Source organism: Parasteatoda tepidariorum, chromosome 3, assembly GCF_982258835.1.
Source record: "Parasteatoda tepidariorum strain Cologne lab strain chromosome 3, Ptep-v5.0, whole genome shotgun sequence".
In the NCBI taxonomy this organism is placed as follows: Eukaryota; Metazoa; Arthropoda; class Arachnida; order Araneae; family Theridiidae; genus Parasteatoda; species Parasteatoda tepidariorum.
In genome coordinates this window covers 57873771-57892730 of record NC_141757.1, presented here as the reverse complement: position 1 = coordinate 57892730, position 18960 = coordinate 57873771, and the positions used below count along the sequence as shown (strand labels likewise).

The following is an 18960-nucleotide window of genomic DNA, read 5'->3' as shown; positions in this document are numbered from 1 at the left end:
GTTACTTAAACCGGCTATATTTGGGTATATTTTTCACTTATCTATATTTTTTTTTTGACTTTCTTCATACACAAGAAAAAAGCATTTTGTATTTATCAAAACATAAATTGAATGAAACTAACCACATAGAGTGAAATTGTCGTGCATGAATATTTTTGGCATTTCCTTAACCCTTTTTTAAAAGTGATTTCTGAAATCCATGATACAAAAAGAGAAGAAACAACTTCTATTTGCAACACTAACAATATATTTAGTCCAGTATCAAATAATTTATGACGGAACTTTCTAAATAGATTTCTGTATTTTTCTAGGAAATAAATTTCTCTCTAAATTGGCAATTATAATAAACTAGGGGGCAGATTCCTTCGTTTTTTTGTCGCTCACTAACACTCGTGATTGCTTCGCAATAATTTTTGTTCTTAGACACAAAACAGTTTTTTTTCCCGCCAAAAGTTAAAATTATTCACTTAAATACTAGTACTTAAAAAAATTCTATTTGTTCACGTTCTCATGTCTTTCCACGTTCAAATATTTCTCTTCTGATTCTGTTAAGGTCAAATTGTGAACATCAATTATTTCTTTAAATAATTTTATTAAAATAACATTAAATAATAAAAAAGCTGTCTTGACTAAACAAATTTGCTCGATTACCATTGCAATTTTTATCAACAATTTTGCTTTTTAATTACCTATTTAATTTTTGGTTGCTAAAAGTCCCGACAAATACTAAACAATACCTTCGTTTTTCGTCAAAGATATTGTTTAGTATTATTGAGAAAAGTTATTGTGGCTATGTGTGATTATGTCATTAGATTTTTAAGTATAGCATGCAGAGTTCATTCTAGGCAGAAAAAAGGGCAGGGTGCAAAAGTTTAAAAAAAGGACATTATTATTCTAAAAAGGCAATAATTTCTTTCTTTGCACTTTACACGTTCTATTATAAAACATTGTCAATTAGTAAAAGAAATTTTTTTTATTTTTACTTTATTAAAAGTAGCAAAGCAATCATACTAATTACTAATTTTTATTAATAAATTAACATATATATCGAGTTAATGAGCTAATTAGCTTAGTAATTTATTTTAAATGCATGCATATATTAATAAAATAATAAATGTATGTTCTTAAGTGTCAGTAATTATGATTTAATGACAGTGGAAGTAACTGCTAACTTTCTAAGACAAGTGCAACAAGGGGTGTGATGGCTATTTTTCCTTTCCCTTATAAATCTTTGTATTGACAGCAATGACAAACTAAATGAAAAGAGTTAAAAATAACAAAAGTTTAAGAAATCCATTGTAGAGTTTGGGGGAAAAATATAGAAGGGTTGAGGAAAGAAAGGGCAAAAAGGGTATGGAGTCTATTACATCAGTGCACTAATTTACTTCAGGGGCAACAGGGTGGATTCTTTTGATTAAAAGGGCAGTAGGGTGCTGCGCCCTGTTTACCCTGCCTAGAATTAGCTCTGTAGCATGATATGATATTTTGAAAGTGTTAGAATATTACATGACTGATCCATAGGTACAGAATGCTTTAATTTCTTTTTGTAAAAGTATTTATTTTATCTATTAAATAGGTCTTTTACTCCCTTCTTTTAAAAAGAAGTCCTTAATCATATCTCGAGCTTAAATTGCCAATATTTTTGTAATTTTCTTTTCAAAAAATATGCACTTTAATTGCTTGTGTTTTGCAGTGTGAACTTCATTATTTAATAAATTATTATCCAATGCATTTTTTGGGGTTTTTATTTAGAGAAATGAGCAAAAAAATAAAAATTTATGAACAGTTAATAAAAGAAGATTTAAAATGATAAATTCAATTTCAAAATTCTGCGTATTTATTGTGTTTGATCAAAATTACTCATTACATAAAATTTTTTCTTAGACTTACTCATTTGTGCTTAAGATACCTTTTTGGAGATGGTTTTCAAAAATGTATTGTAAGCTTCTAGAAACTGATTTTTTTTTTTGGGGGGGGGAGTGTTCATTTTTTTACGCATATAGCATATTAAGCAATTATTTTTTTACGCATAAAGCATACATTCAATTGATAATTAATTTTTTTTTCTTAAATCGTTAAGTCTACCGACTAAAATAATTTTGCTTTGCAATGTTCACAGGAAACGTGTTAAAATTGCTTATTTTTTTAATTGATGAATTTGCTTTCAGCAAACGATTTAAGAAATACACTTGCAAGACACCATTTGCCTTGAAAACGTGCATAATTTTTGATTTTAATATTACTTTTTGAGATTTTTCTTTGCACTTCAAAATATTGCGAAATTTTTGATCTCTTAAGAAAAAAAAATTTCTAATCTTTAGACCAAAACAAGTTGATATCTTTTTGGTAATTTTCTCGTGGGTTTCATGGCGTTTCACATTATTCTAACGAAATAGTAAATTTGAGAAAAGTAAGAAACATTCGAAATAAGAATTCTTGATGAATTGTTAACCTTATTGCAATAGGCTCTAAGGATTGATACACAATAAATAAATTATTAGAAAATAATTATATAATTTTTTAAGCATTTTTTAAATTTATTTTTTAACCAGCTTTGAACAACTGATCCAATTCTGAGTTTACGACTATAAATGTTTAACTCCGTAGCCTTGAAATTTTGAACCCAATCCAGAAGACAAGAGAACAAGAAGATTGGGACAAACGTGAAGGATTTTTTGAAGGAACCCGTATTTGCGTTACCTGGAGAGCAAAACCCAAAAACCTCCCTTGGTTAGCCTGACGGATTATAACCCTTGATCCGTCTTCCACTATGGAAAATTTACGTCAGCTCTGTGGTCGGTACGAGACGGCAGCGGAATTCTTATTAACCAGCCACCACCGGGATTTGAACTTGAGTGTTGAGACTTCGCTCCTCATGTTTTTTTAATTTTTTTTATCTGATAACGTTAGTACGGTTAAATTTATCAACTCTTTAGGTAAAATAACTGAACTTTACCTCATTTTCCATCAAACTGTCAGATGATAAAACCATATATATTATTTTTTAAATTTTTTCTTCTTCTAATTTTACGAAACGAAATATACGCCGTTCATTCGGTAATTTTTTCGTTGATATGGTAATAGCTCATCGAAAACTCTGCTTTTCAAAAATAATTTATTTTTTATAATTTTGATTACCACATATTTAGTAGGAGTAGTAAACTTAACTGAATAAATATTTTTATGTCATGCTAAGGTATCGTGATAAAATTATTAAATTTTGCTACATTTACCATATTTTATCACATATTATGAAACCATATTTCAATGTGAATTTTTCCAAAATCATTATTAAAGCCCAACGGTAAAAATTACAGTACTTTTTGGTGTTCCCATAGAGCCAGGAAACACGTTGATTTCAACATATTCCGGTAGTTTTGACAGTACTTCATTCTAAAAAATAGCTTCTTTACCCTACGCATGCTATAAAAATTATTGATATTCTAACAAATAAAGTATATATGCTGTCTTGTCGTTTAGTTCTTCATCTTCCTTCAATTCTTTCTTTTTTTAAAATCATTTCTACATATTCACAGTTAATTATACTTAATCAGTGAAATCATGCAATCGTTTTGATATATGATTAGTTTGTTTAGTAAGTTTTAGTAACTTGAAAAAATGAAGCTGATGAAAAATTTATTTTGTGCATTTTTTCCGTGATTCCGTTTCACCAGTGATTTTGCTGCTCTAAAAAATGCTTGGAAAGTGAATGAAATATTCGTAGAAAGGTTAATGCATTATTATAATTTTTTTTATGATTCCTGAGTTTTTCTGATTTTGATTTCAATTAGTTTAAAAAGCAAACTGCAGTTCGCAAAGAAGTTTTTAGTAAATTTGTTAAGAAAAATAACATACAATTAACTCAATGATTTTAGATAGAACTTAGTTACATTAATAGGGTATCCATTTTTTAAAAATTTAAACTTTTTTTTTTAAATCAAATTTTGAAGGAATTTGTCTACTTGCATTTTGGATAAATGAACATTACTACATATTCTTTTAATTTTATTCATTTGATTAAAAATATTATTTAGATAAATATTTTTAGAAACATTAGAATTTCAAGCTATAAATTTATTTCTATTAAAATTTAAATTCTTTCTTTTATTATATAAATCGACAATGCAAATATTTTCTTCTTTTTTAAAATCTGAATCCAAAAAATTAAAATTAATATTATCATCATAATTTAGATGCAAGATTAATTCCTCGGGGAAAATATTATTTAAAGAGCAGTATAATCTTGAAAATTAAATGTAATGAAATCATCAATAAATCTTAAAATAAATTTCATATTACGAGTATAATTTGTTTCATAATAGTGCAAAAATATAAGTTAGATAAGAGAAATGAAAGATTAGAGCCTTGCCGTATGCCATCAATTTGAATAAAAATATATTTTCCATTGTAAAGACAAGTATTAATTAGAATTTCCTAATGATCAAACTCACAATGAAGGAAATTTTTAAAAATGATAGTAATAGCACAAAAAAGCATCTTTTAGTTTAGAAATGTGAATGCTATTTAAGAGATCCTGGAAATCAAGAGTCGCAATAGAATTAATTTTATTTTGTTTAAAAAATTCTGAAATTGGTTGATAATTAGCGATAATCTAAGCAAAACCTTCTTTGATAATATTGTTAATAATTTTATTTAAGTAGTTAAATAAGTGATCCCAGGTTTAGTTAGGTAAGTATCAAACTCATATGCAATTGTTCTAAATTTAATAGGAATTTTGTGAAATTTTGCACTGATAATAAAGTAAGGAAATTCTATATTGCTAATTTTAATTTTTAACCTCTTATATAAAATTAAAACTTTTTTGACGATAATATTATTATTTAAATTACTTAGCTTAAAATTTTTATTTTTTTGAACTTCCTATTTAAAAGTTAGCACAGAATTTTTTTACAAAAGATTAAATAATTATCGTTATCTTGTCTATGAAATGGTAATTAATTTTTTTTTGTAGCTGCTTAATTGATCTATCAATTTTAGAAAAATCTGTTAAATTGTTACTGTTATTTAAAATTTCCTTATTATTGAAAATAAAGTTTTTAAAATAATAATAAACAGACCATTTTTATTCTGTTAATATTAATATACCTAAAGGTAAATATAACCTATTGAATATCTTTAAACAAAAATATTGAGATTATTAAGAAAGTATTTTAGAATTTTATTAATTGGTATATGGTAAATGCATCGAAATTTTGTGCCTTTTATCATTAAATTTCTAAGTTCTAAATTTTCTGTTATATATGGAAATAATATGTTTATGATGTCTGTCAACAAGTTGAAAATATTTCTCTTCTTCACAGTGACATTCATAATCGGATATATTAATTTTCCCTAAATTTTTGCTTATATTATTATAACTAAAAATGGTTCTACCAAGAGATTTATTATACTTAAGGTTTTTATTATGTATATAGAGCACAATAAAGACAAAAAGGATAAAAAAAAAGAGAAAAATGAAGAAAATTAATAAGTTTTATTTACTGCGCATTAACTGTTAGCATATAGAACTCATAAAACAAGTTAAAAATATAGAGAAAACAGGGAAAGTAATATAGTAAAAATTAATGAGAAGAGAAGAAGAAAAATTCTTAAAATAAAATATTTTTGAATATATTTAAAAAAATTTACTAAAAAGCCAGGAAACAAAATAATGAAAAGATATAATCTCGTCATTAATTCACATGATTATATCTCCTCCCCTTTTTGCACTCTTTTTTGCCGATATTTGAGCTGATGACGAGATTATATCTTTTAATTATTTTGCTTTCCGGCTTTTTAATAATTTTTTTTAAATATTTTTAAAAATGTATCATTTTAAAATTTTTTCTTCTACTCTTTTTATTAATCTTTATTATATAATTTTTCATATTTTCTGTATATTTTTAACTAATGAAGTACTCGTTAGTCAAAACATTTCATGCAATTCTTTAAATACGGTAACTCTACGCTGGATGCTGAAAAATGCTTAGAATGGAAAAACTTTAAAACTATTAATTATCTTCTTTTTTTAACTTGAATTTTCATAAATTAATTAGATTTCTGGTTTAAAAGCTTCCTGGAAGTTTTTCAATTTCCTCGAAGCATTAATTTAAAACAAATTTTTTTTTTTACTTGCAGCTTTCAGTTTAATCAACTTAACACTTATTACCTTCTAAAAGTAAAAAACACAAAATGGCTTTTAGGCTCAACAAGTGTCTTTTCTTATCCAATGTGGCGAACTCTCCTAAGCCGAGAGCCCTTTTATTTTAAAAGCTCCCGCTGCGCATGCCTCTGATAGCAGCGCGGGAAAAGAATCGACTGGATCCGTGGACCTGCATGGAAAAGGGTCACATTTCTCTAAAATCCAGCAAACGATATTTTAAGAGAACATTCGTCGAAGATTCTTCTATTTTAACAGCTATGTCAGAACAAAATAAGATATCCAGTGGTGTTGTACCACCCCCTATGCCTCCCAGATATCGTCTCAGAGATCTTATCCTGGGTGATTTCGCTTGTGGAGATGATGGGCAGAGGTGAGTGAGATTTGTTTGATTAGAATATACGTGGGAGCGAAGGGGAAGCCACATCCACGTTTTGTTCGATTAGTTCTGAGAGTGTTTTGAAATGAAATGAAAGGGTTTATTTTTAGCACGTTTTGTCTTTTGTCTGTTTATAAATAACTGGTCACGAAAAAGGAATTAATATTTTGGAATTGCATGGAAGTCTAATTTTGCTCTACTTTGAATTTTCAAAGTATTGGTTGGGAAGTAAACTTGCATTTTATTTATTGGACAGAAACTTTTAGTAGAGGTTCACGAAGTTTCGATGTAAACAAAAGAAGTTTTTTTTGTTTGAGCATTGCGTTTTCTTGACTGTTTCATAAAAATTCTGTAAGGTCCATGATTTGATTTTTCTTTAAAGGATAGAAACTTTCCCTTTTAGAGTTTTCGAAGTTTTGATGTAAACAAAACAGGTTTTTCCACGATTCGCTAATATGAGTTGGACGTTATCATGGTTATTTGCAAAAGTTAACTGAGATTATTCGCGATTATTTACGAAGATTAACACATGATTTCTGTTTTGAAATTAAATAATTTTTCTCTTTGCCAATTTTAATTTTTTACTTTTAAAAATTTTATGCTTATAAACATGCTTCTGGGTAATTTAAAAACAGTAAATTTTTATCGGCATCTTCTATGACTTCAATATATATATATATATATATATATATATATATATATATATATATATATATATATATATATATATATATATATATATATATATATATATATATATATATATATATATATATATATATATATATATATATATATATATATATATATATATATATATATATATATATATATATATATATATATATATATATATATATATATATATATATATTGAATAAATTATTGAACTTATAGTTTCTGATAGATACATTTTCATTTACAGATATCTCATATCAGTAATTTTTAAATAAAATAATAATGGCTTGCTTTTGCAGTAAATAAAAGGAGGCAAATATATAAAGGGTATGTTTTCCTATGGTTAACTATTTCAATCTGGAGAAAAAAAAGTAATAGAAAGTGTTATTTTTCGTGTATTATTTTCGAGTTGTCCGTTTAGTTCGGTTTGATGACGAGCCTTTTCTTTTCTTTTTTCTTCGTTTCTTGTAAAATGAAAATTTCGTATACAGTCAAGTCTATCTCTATACTGTAATTAAGTAACGGGAAACAATTGTTTACGTTTTGCCCTTTGCAGTATCTTCTCTTAATTCAGTTCTTTAATTTTTATTCGAAACAAGTTTAGAGATGTTTCAAAAAAGAATCTCAGCATTGCTTTTTCTTAAAATAGAAATAAAATCTGTAATACTCCGCAAATTCTGTTTTAAACGACAGTGTCAGCATTTTATATATACATATAAAATATAATATAAATCACGCATAATCAGTTGATGGAAGAAATAAAACACTACCCTGATGAAAAACAAGAATTCGTATGCCAGTAGTATTTCAACTGTTAATCAATTGTTGTTCGAACAGTTCAATCAAGTTTCTATAAAATGCTTTTTCTCTGAATTTGTGAATTTTATTTCATAACCAGAGTTGAACAGCAGACACGGTTTAACGACTATGATTGTAGAATTTGTGGTTTTTGAAGCTAACCCAGAAGACAAAATTATTCCTGAATCAAGCATTGTGGCAAATTAGCTTTCGTGAGGTTCATTTGACAGAAATAACTTGCATTTGCGTCATATGGTGAGAAAAACCATCACAAAAACCTCTTACGGTTAGCCTAACGCAAGGGGAATTTTACCCATGATCAGTTTACCACTGAAGATATTTTACGTCAGCCTCATTGGGAGGCAAAGGCTCTATCATCTGAATCATCTTAGCTCTGTGTTTTTGAATTTGTGAAAATAGTTTCCTCCTTATGTCATTTTTTACAAAATTACAAAAGTTAAATTGATGGCTTTTCAAATAGTAGTTTTTATTTCAAAATGAGCACAAGATGATGTCATAAGGGAAAATAATTCCGAATAATTCATCATATGTGATTTCAAAACTATTTAATTATTAATAGCCATGCATAATTTGTAAGTCGAAAAATCACGTATTGAAAATTGGGATATGTGATTTGTAAACTGAGGTATGTGATACGATATAATTTAACATTTTTCTCACTCAAAACAAAAGAAAGTGATTTTTAAAATATTTGCTATAAACTTTGTACTTTCGCCAAAAGTCCCTCACGGGTTTTGAAAATGATGATTTTCATGCTTTTCGTTTCAAGCGAGACTAAAATAAAATTATTTTCTGCTGTTTAGCTCTTTTGAAAAACATGACTTTTAAAAACTTTTTGTATTACTTTATTTTATGTTTTAAGTTGTTAAAAAATTGAAAAAAAGAAAAAACTGTGTAACATACATTAGAAATACGCGAACGAATAAATTGCAAGATGAAAAAGGAAAACCCTTTAATTTTTATATTTTTTTTATTTAAATACGTGTTTACAAAAAATATAAACAAAATACCTGATAGCATGATAATATTGGGCGAAGATAAAAGAAATACATAATTTTGCTAAACATTTGATTATTGAACTAAATATGTGAATAAGATGAAAGCCTTAGTTATAATACCAGGTTCTGCTTCTCTTCAAATTATTTCCCAGACAGAAATGATTTTTTTTTCATTCATGACTGTCCCCGGAGTTCCGATGTCAACGAATGAAAGAAAAATGATTGATTGAATTTAATTTTTGTTAAAAAATAAAATAGGAGCAAGTATTTCGTGACCAAAGGAAGTTTGAGTATGGACACGTAGTTAAACATTCTCATTAACTAATGATTTTACTTCGTAATGCACAATAGTTATGTCTCTATATATCACCAGAAAAAAAATCTTACCTTTACACGTATTTTAATTGGACAGAAAAATCACTTGATATGGTCATAATTAACAAAGCAGTGTTATTGTGATAAGCATAAAACTAATAAAAGTTATCGAGACATTCATTTGTAAATTATTTATTTATCCTTTATTTAACGTTATTTGTCAATAATATTTATTGTTCATCTCCTTATAGTATTATTTTCCATTATTATAAATTTTCAATCTTGATTATTATTTAAAATTAAAGATAAAAAACTGAAAGTGTTACACATTTATTAAACAATTAATTAATCGCATGATATTACTTTGTTATGTAACATTTTATGATAAAGATATTTAGTTACCGTTTTACAATTATTGAATGATAAATAAGTTATAATTAGTTTTAATAATTTATATTCACTTTGACAACAAATTTTATCTAAAACTGTGTTCAATGCAATTAAAATAAATTAAAGAATACATTTTTAAACTTTTTAAAACTTTATTCAGAAATAATTTTTCGCATTATCGCTAAATAATCTTCTTGGTGAAAAATAATTAATGACTTTTTAAATTATCTAAAACTGTATAGAAATTTAAAGAATAAGTTTGTGGCAACGGTAACAAAACAAAATGATGAGATATAAATTTTATCTCCCTGGAATCAGGATCTAAATATGCGTAAGCACAATGAAAAGAAATTCATTTCTTTTATTGAAGAAAAGTTGAAAGGAAACATTTTGGAAAAATTAATAGAAACATATTTTTTAGTTTTAATATAACAATCTGTTTATCGTTTGGTACCAAAGAAATCCAGCATGTTGGTGAGCAAAGTGAGCAGGGAGCTGGAGACAAGTAGTCTTTAATTAATCTTACGTTAATCTTATTTGCAATGTTACATAACTAATTTCAAACTGTTTTTATTGCTATCAGAGCACTAAAATACAGTTGAAATAAATGCGAAATTTCTGTCAAGAACATATAACTATACTGTATTTTTTTTTAACCAGCGTTGAACAACTGATCCAATTCTGAGTTTACGACTATAAATGTTTAACTCCGTAGCCTTGAAACTGTAACATATAACTATTTATAACTAAATTCCTATATAAAATTAAGCTCCTATGTAAAATTCCTTAATTTCAAATTAGGTTAAGCAAATTTATTAGGCAATTATCAAATTTATTCATGATTAAAGAAAAAATGTTAAGAAAACTATTTCCTTACATTGTTAATAAAAATTTTTTATATTTCTATTTCGAACTAGATCTACAAAAATAAGGGAAGATATACGAAGATATGAACCAAATGTCAGTTCTATTATAGTATTACTGTTCGAAAAAAATATTTATATTGTAAAAACTGTTTGAAAATACATGGTTTATAGAACTTTTTTTTACAGTGAAATTTGCACATTATTACTTTTAAATACACATGCATAACTTATCATAAGTAAAAAATATTTTTTCTTTAATCATGAAATTAAGAAAAAAATGTGTTTTCTTAGTCTCGTGTTAATGAAAATATTTGGAAAAAAAAAAACATTTCCCTGAAAAATAATAATTAGTCCCCAAAAAAATTAGGCGATTGTCCGCCCCATAAGATTCTTCATCGTAGACGCTAATGGATGGGATTATTTTTTACGGTTAAATTGTTTTTTACGCTTATTTTAACATTTTATCTAATTAGTTATCTTGAATAAAATAAAAAGGAGAAACTTATTACAATCTTAAAGCGTGCAGAATGTAATGTTTTATATAATTCTCATAAGGGGGTCTTTATTTTTTAGTATCTTAATTTCATGAGAATAACTGTTTTGGATCTTTTCCAGTTATAGTTAGTTATTTAAAAGAATAAAGTGAAGCTTTTAATTTCTAACTATTATACATCTAAGGCATAGCCTATTATTTAAGAGTAAGAATGCTAAAATGCGAACTAAATTAGTTTATTGAAAAGATTGGGCAAAACGTTGGTGTTCACGAATATCTTTAAAACAAATGCATTAACCTATCTTTAATATTAAAATTGTTTTAAAGTATTATTTATTATTATCAACATTATAATAAGAGATTGAGTATAAAATGTATTAAAGAAATTGCTATTTTTTAAAGTATAAAATTATAATGCTACAAACTTAAATATGCACATAACTATAGCCAAGTACCTTGCTCCGTTTCTCAGGGCTCTATTTTTTAACGATCTTGATAGGAATGCCATGTAATTTTGACTCTGGTCAGATGACTCGGACTGCGATTGAGTTGGTACCTTCCTCTCCAAACTTCCACACCACAGCCAACGACAGGACTTTCAACCTTGTCAGATTTAATGTGCACTGTGCTGTAAAAAGAAAAGCAATTCTGATAAAATTACAGCACTGTATGGTAATGACATATCTGGTAAAAAAACATAATTCTGGTAAAAAACCAAAATATATAGTATTTATAAACCATTCACAAGAAAGTCTCCTTTAAAAATTATAGTTTTTAACATAAAGTATAAAGAAAAGACAAAAAGTATAAAATTCAAAACTGAAAAGTAAATCTAAGCGAATAAATGATTTTTTATGTCTTGCTCTAAGAAATCAAGATAAAATTACTAAATTTTGTCGCATTTACTAAATTTCAACACATAATATAGCTTTATATTTTATAGTTAATTTAATCAAAATCATTTTTAAAGTGTTTCGAAAAAAATTACCGTGCTCTTTGGTTAATCAATAGAGCCAGAAGCAAGGTAAATTTAATCACATTATGATTCCGAAACTCGCTGGTTGTTTTATCGGTGACCAAGATCAAACTCATGAGGTTGATTATGAGAATATTAGCCCTCGAAGATGTATCTTTCATGAGCCTAATTTCTGATAACTACTTGAGTGAATTACTAATCTGAAAAAACTTTTGTAATGTTTCTTCTTGTGTTTTATTCTCTTTTTTCAAAAATAATCAGAAAATTTTTTAATATTTTTTTTTAGTTATTTAAGTGGTAAATTGCTGTGGAGTTATAGAGGAATTATTTTCATCATGTTTTGAAAGGTTATGATAAAATATTTCAAATAGTACTATTTATAAATCTATTAAATTGCACTTGCGGATCGGAAAAAAGATTTTTTAAGTGACATCAATTTTATATACATCAGTTTTACTAAAAGAGTTAATCATTTTATTTTCAAAATCTAATTAAAATTATGGCAAAAAAATTTAAACAGTCTGTGCACATTGATTTAAAACGATGCAAAGACAATTGAAAGTTTTTGAATTTGTCGTTATTGGAAAAGACTACTTTCTTTAGGTACAGGTTTGAATAGATATTGGTATTAAATTGATTGGTATTAAATTGATTGTTGTTATTAAAAGTTTTTATTTTGATATTTTAAAGTATACTAAAACTTTTACTCCCGTATTTACAATGGTTGCTGCACTAAAAATAAAATGATTTATCTAATTGGCTTAGTTTTTTTTATCTCATTATCTCATATATTAATTAGACTCAAGCATTTTGTTAGTCAGTTATGGTAACCATGCCAAAATTAAGCTCTTATACTTGGTGTTAAATGATCAATAAGTACATAATTAGCATCGAATTTAGCTTTCCTAATGAAATAAACAGAAGAAAAATTTATGGTTATAGAAAAAAAACCTTAAAAAAATAGATTATTTCATTGGATAATCATTAATATCACCCAAAGAAGTAATTGCATTACTCTTTATTTTAATAAACCACGAAAGTTTGCATAATAATCAAGAGAATTGGATGAGAATTTACTAAAGTTACAAATTGCTTACATATAAATATATGTCTTAGCATTAAAGAACGAAACATGATTTGTATTTGATTATCAGACAAGATTTTAAAATAATATTTAAGATACTTTATTCTATTCATATTATTATACTTACGTAATCATTAAATGTTAAATTATTTCCTCAATAAAAGTTTTGCCACAGGCTTAATTTAAATTTTAACTTCATGCATGTTGACAAAGTTTTAAATAGTATCTGAATATTCAAATTTATTTCGTTATGAACATTTCATTTCATTTGAATAAATAGTTTAATTAAAAGGTAATAACTTTTGAATACCTAGTTTAAAGGATAACATGCTTACGGAGATCTTTTAATCCTCTGAATCTGGTAATACCGAATGATTTTTACGGACAACAGAAAAAAAAACCCCAGCGAAAGACAGGGGAATGTAATTTTTTAAGTAACCTTCAACTAAACACACGAGTCTCATAGATCACAGTTAAAAAGAAACTTTCGATGTCAAGAAAGGATAATGGAAAATTATTTTATTTACTACATTAGGGCAACGTTAATTTATAACATAAACTAAGAACTGTAGGAACAGAAAGTGATAATAATGTACCGGTAATCACTTTAGCTTCATCGCGATTTTTAGTAAACATATTTTATTTATTATCATTTGTGCAATGTGGTTTAAATATGATCAACTATTGCAATTTTTAACTCAAAAGAAACTTTATTTTCAGAAAAATCAGGTGGTTTTCATCTTTATTTTATTAAAATGACTTTTGAAAAATAGCAGTTTTGCTGATTGTATTGCTTTTTATTTATTTTAACACTATTCATGTTAAAATTATGATAAGTTTTTATTTCCCGCCCATTGAGATAATCATCTGGGCGTTTTATAACGAAGGTTGAATGTTACAATGCCCTGCACTACACTTCAACAATAATTTTGTTGTACTGAATTTGACGAAATATTACCTTCTGAATATGAATATGACCTTTGTCTTCTATAATCCACCGTTTTCTGGAAAAGTAAACTCTAATTTTTATCATTTTTCGATAACTTTATAGCAATTCATTTAACTTGGCCGAAGTGAAAATGATAACTAAAATAATTAAAGTTGTTCTGAGAGAATCGAGAGATGAAAATTTAAAATTTAGGAATAGTTCATGAGTGGCAATAAGGGAGATTTTGGAGGCATTTGACCCCCTCTAAAATAGTAAAAGAAGTCATTAAAGTTATCGTTATTAATTGCTGATCGCATGCAAATAAAAATGTACTTATTCTCTTCATATTTCAGCATTCAGCCCATTTCTTTCCATAAAAAGTTCTAAATAATATAAATATTTTGCTACAGTTTTGTCTAAAAGTGAGTGACAGTAGAGAGGTCAGGAAGACATCGGTACAATGAATCTAAGAACTTCAAGAGATCTTGCAAGAGCTTCGAGACTTCCCTAAGAGGGAGGGGGAAATATTTTATTTAAATCGTTAGATTTCTAAGTAGTTAGAGCTAAGAAAATATGGGAATTTTTTGGGACATACAACCTTTTAATAGGTAGTCATTCAAAACTATTGCCTTTTCAGTTATTTTTGGCAATTATTTAGCACATTCAGCATATTCCAGCTTTCATCAAACTTTTTCTCCTGAAAGAACTCCGAATGATAAAAAATAATTTACCGTAGTTTTGTCTGAGAGCTGGTGAGAGGCGAGGCTTCGAAACAAAGTTTTGAAGATTCCCTGACTACGATCTTTCTGATCTCAGTTACTCACACGCTACTATCAAAAATTGTTTTAGTTAGTTTCATAATTTGGAAATGCTTGCGGAAAAGAGTACTACGGCTGAAATATATAGAAAACAAAATATAAAATTATGACGAAAACTCTTATAAAACAATACTTTAAATGATTTTTTTTAGAATCTAAGTGTGGAAATTCCCCAAAACCCCTCTTTGCTACTGTTCAAACTTTATAATTTAAAATCTATTTAGCCCTCAAACCAAATTTAACATTAAAATCAATTAAGTCTTTTATTTTTCACTTTGCACATTGAACAGTGTGCAAAATAAATAACTGACCACCCAGAATAACATTTGATTTAATGATCTGATCTTTACATTATGGGCCTCCATCTTAATAGTTTTTTTTGAGGGGGGGGGGTGACCTCAAATATGCTAACTAATTGGTGCAGACGATATTTTAAGTTACGAAATCAGACACAAAAACGTACTTTCTCTGAGTAAACGTACCTTTTTTTCAACGTATTCGGATTTGGGACCCCCAAAATATAGTGAGTAGCCGCAATTTGGGAAATACGATCCACATAGCTTGGCCTGGAGAGCGATCCAAAGTTTGGACCCTCTAATATTAATTTTAATTTTTGCGTACTTCGCCAAATCTAAATCTCGAGAATTTTTTTAAGCAAATTGAGAAATCTTTGAACACAAATATGAAATTCCTCTATCAAAAGGTAAATTAATACAAAAAATACATTTTAGGAAATATTTACTGCTTTTTATTATTTTATTTAGTAATAGTCGAAAAAATTTGAATTGTAAAATATAAAATATTTTTAGATCATTTTAAAGTGTCTAATTTTACATGGCAAAATACAAAATTTGCGCGAAATTGGTTGTCTGAGAAATCGAATGGTAAAAAAGTCGTATATTTGAAATGTGATTTTTTTAGGAATTATTCAACTGATTTCGCTCAAATTTTGTTTTTTGCCGTGTAAAATTAGACACTTTAAAATGATCTAAAAACATTTATACCTTATAGTTAGAAATTTTACAACTGTTATTAAATAAAATATATAAAATAGCAAATATTTGCTAAAATTTATTTTGTGCATGAAATAATTATGTTTTATAATTGTATGTTATAATTGTGTTGTTATAACTGTGTTTTATAATTTTTGTAATTTTATGCAAGTATTTCTCAATTCGCTTCAGAAGTTCTCGAGATATAGTAAAATTTGCAAAAAGTAAAATTAACATTAGGGGATCCAAATTTTGGATCGCTCTCCTGACCAAACTACGGGGACCATATTTCATAGATTGTGGCTGCCCCCTATATCTAGGGGTTCAAAAATCCGAATCCACTGAGCAAAAAGAAAATGATTATTCAGAGAAAGTATTTTTTGTGTCTGATTTTGAAACTTGAAATATCGTCTCCACTAATTAATTAGCATATTTGAAGTTCCCCCCGAGCCATTAAGATGGAGTCATAGAACGTGAAGAACGATCATTAGATCAAAAGTTATTCAGGGTGGTCTGTTTTTTTAGGCACACTAATAGTAGTTTTAAAACCAATGGTTATTTCGATTTGTCTCTATTTTATACATAAAAGATCTTTTTAACAAACACAAATAAAAATAAGGCTTCTCAATAATAAAATTTATTCAAGGCGTAAAATCTTATGATTTATTTTCTAATCACTTGAAGCAAATGTTTTGTTTTTAAATTCTGTTGAGCAAGATGTAGCCTTGGGACGTATCTTAGAGACTTAAAAAATTGATTAAATAAAACTACTTTTTACTCGAATTTCAGAAAATAAAGAGTGCATTATTCAGCAATTTTTGTTACGTTTCTATATTAACATTTGTGTTACGCTTCAATTAACATTCTTTTAAGTTTTTTGCCGATTTTTTTTTACATCTTGAGATATGACTCATAAGAGTGAGAATTTTAATTATCAATTATATAGTTTTTTTTTTCATTTTGCAAATGTTTGATAAATTTTTAGCAGTTTATAGCCTTACTTCGCAAATTATTTTCATTAGGCAATGCTTTAGGCCGAAAATTAAAATTTTTTTCTTTCAGTTATTGCTTTTTTAAGGAATAGAACTTGTTGTATTAAACTTTTTCGAATGCCAAATTGTTTTAAAATCCATTTTTAATGCTTCTTTACTAATGATTTAGATTAGGAACACTTAAAATTATTTAAATTAATTCATTTAAACTAAATTGGTTAGCTGTTTCGTATCTATTATAAGTTTTTTGAGTTGCTTGAATAAGTTAGTTGCGAGTTGTAAGTGAATAGAAAAGAAATCCCTGAAATCACTTTATTCCATGAAATAAATCGCACAATAGGGAAGCTATAATTATTTTAAGCATAAATTATTTTTAAGTATTCCTCCATTTGAAATTTTTCTTTATTTTAAGTATTAATATAGCTAATCCAAATTCAAAGGGATTTTTTAGCTATTCTAAATAGAAGAGCGTTAATATGTTGAATTAATTTCAGAAAATTGAATTTATTAGTTTAGAAAATATTTTCGTAACTATTATAATGTTTTTATTTGCAGAGTTTCATAGAATTTTAAAAGCTGATTACTTTTTGGCATTTTGCATAGTATCTTTAAATCTCTAAATTTGCGCATAGTTTTCAATTCAGACCTTAAAAATGGTAACTCAGTGCCTTAACCAGAACTCTTATTGATTCTTGGTCTAAGTTTTTGATAAAATATTTAACTGTGTTTTATTCCATAAAATAGTGTTGTTGTAAAAGGTTGAAAAAAATTAAAGGTTTTATTTCTCAACTAACGTGTGTCTTTTGCTGAAAAAAATATTTAACAATTTAAGATGCTTTTGTACTTCAGTTTGTTATGAAAAAATTATTTGTTATAAGTTTTTTAATTCTATTAAGTTTTTGAGAAGTACATAAATTTTGAACTTTTAAATATGTAAAAAATCTTCACAATTTCTGTTATTTTTATAATTAATGCATAACAATATGAGCGGATACTATTTTTTAATTATTACATTATTGTTAAAAATTAAATTTTAAATAAAAATTTTTTTGAGATTAATTAGTGAAATAAAATCTTTAACGTTGAAAAAAATATATTTACCAAAAATTTCCCTTTAAAAACACGCATGGTGGTTTAATATGTTATTAAATGATTTATATTAATTTTTTTAATAAATAAGTTGTAGCAAAATAATTTTTTATACATAATTTATAACAAAATGAAGACATTAAATAAACAATTCACTAAAATTCTTCGTTCCAGAAATATTATAAAATTCGTTTTCCTGACCAAAGGTGGAGATGAATGGCGTTTGAAATTTAAAATAAAGGAGTCCAGAATTTGATTTGTTTCTTCTTATTGGTTTCGTTAGAGCTCATTGGGTGATATGAAGGATGCGTGGAAATTTACTAGCTCCCCTGACGGGAGCTTTCCATTATGAATTGCAGAAGTCAATATTTGTGAAGATGTAGCTATATTTAGATTAAAGTTGAAGGACTGGTCCCCACCGGATATCTGTATGCGTTTTCCTCAGTAATAAAAGCATACTATAAAAAGGGCCACGTGCAGTCTCCTAACTGTGTCTTAAATCAGCGTTTCCAAATTTTTTTTCCTAATCTAAATGATCAACCTATTCATGATGATTAAAATCATAAATGTTCAATCTTCTTTCGGTGGAATCCCCAATTTATAAATAAGGTAAATAAAAATTGTGAAAGTATTTAAATTTTTTTTTTTTTGCTGAGAATACTTAAATACTTTTAATACTTTTGAAATACTTTATTTTGAAAATACTTAATTAGAGATATGAAATTTGTAATTGCTTTTAATCATTTTGTCAATAATAATCTTAAATTGGGTATTTATGTACGACAGTTAAATTCGCAGTCCTGGAACTGTATCTATGTAGTTTAGTTAAGGATTTGTTTTTTAGTGTTATACATAAACTAAAAATGAAAGCAATAATTCGAATTATGTTTTTCTTTGAAATGAAAATGAAAAAAAAATCACTATTAATATTGCAAATTGTTATTAGGGAAACGCATTTCTTTATTAACGAATTTGATTACTTC

General features: G+C 26.6%; 1 protein-coding gene and 1 long non-coding RNA gene across 2 annotated transcripts in view; one reads left to right on the top strand and one right to left on the bottom strand.

The window, feature by feature from the left end:
* Positions 1-18960, bottom strand: part of LOC147813821 (uncharacterized) — a 579591-nt gene that overhangs the window by 40272 nt on the left and 520359 nt on the right. The window lies entirely within an intron of this gene.
* Positions 6300-18960, top strand: part of LOC107438721 (potassium channel subfamily T member 2) — a 518547-nt gene continuing 505886 nt past the window's right edge. The window contains exon 1 of the mRNA XM_071179918.2: positions 6300-6533. Coding sequence (XP_071036019.2) covers positions 6337-6533 — 197 coding nt within the window. The 5' untranslated portion in view covers positions 6300-6336. The remainder of the gene's footprint in view (positions 6534-18960) is intronic.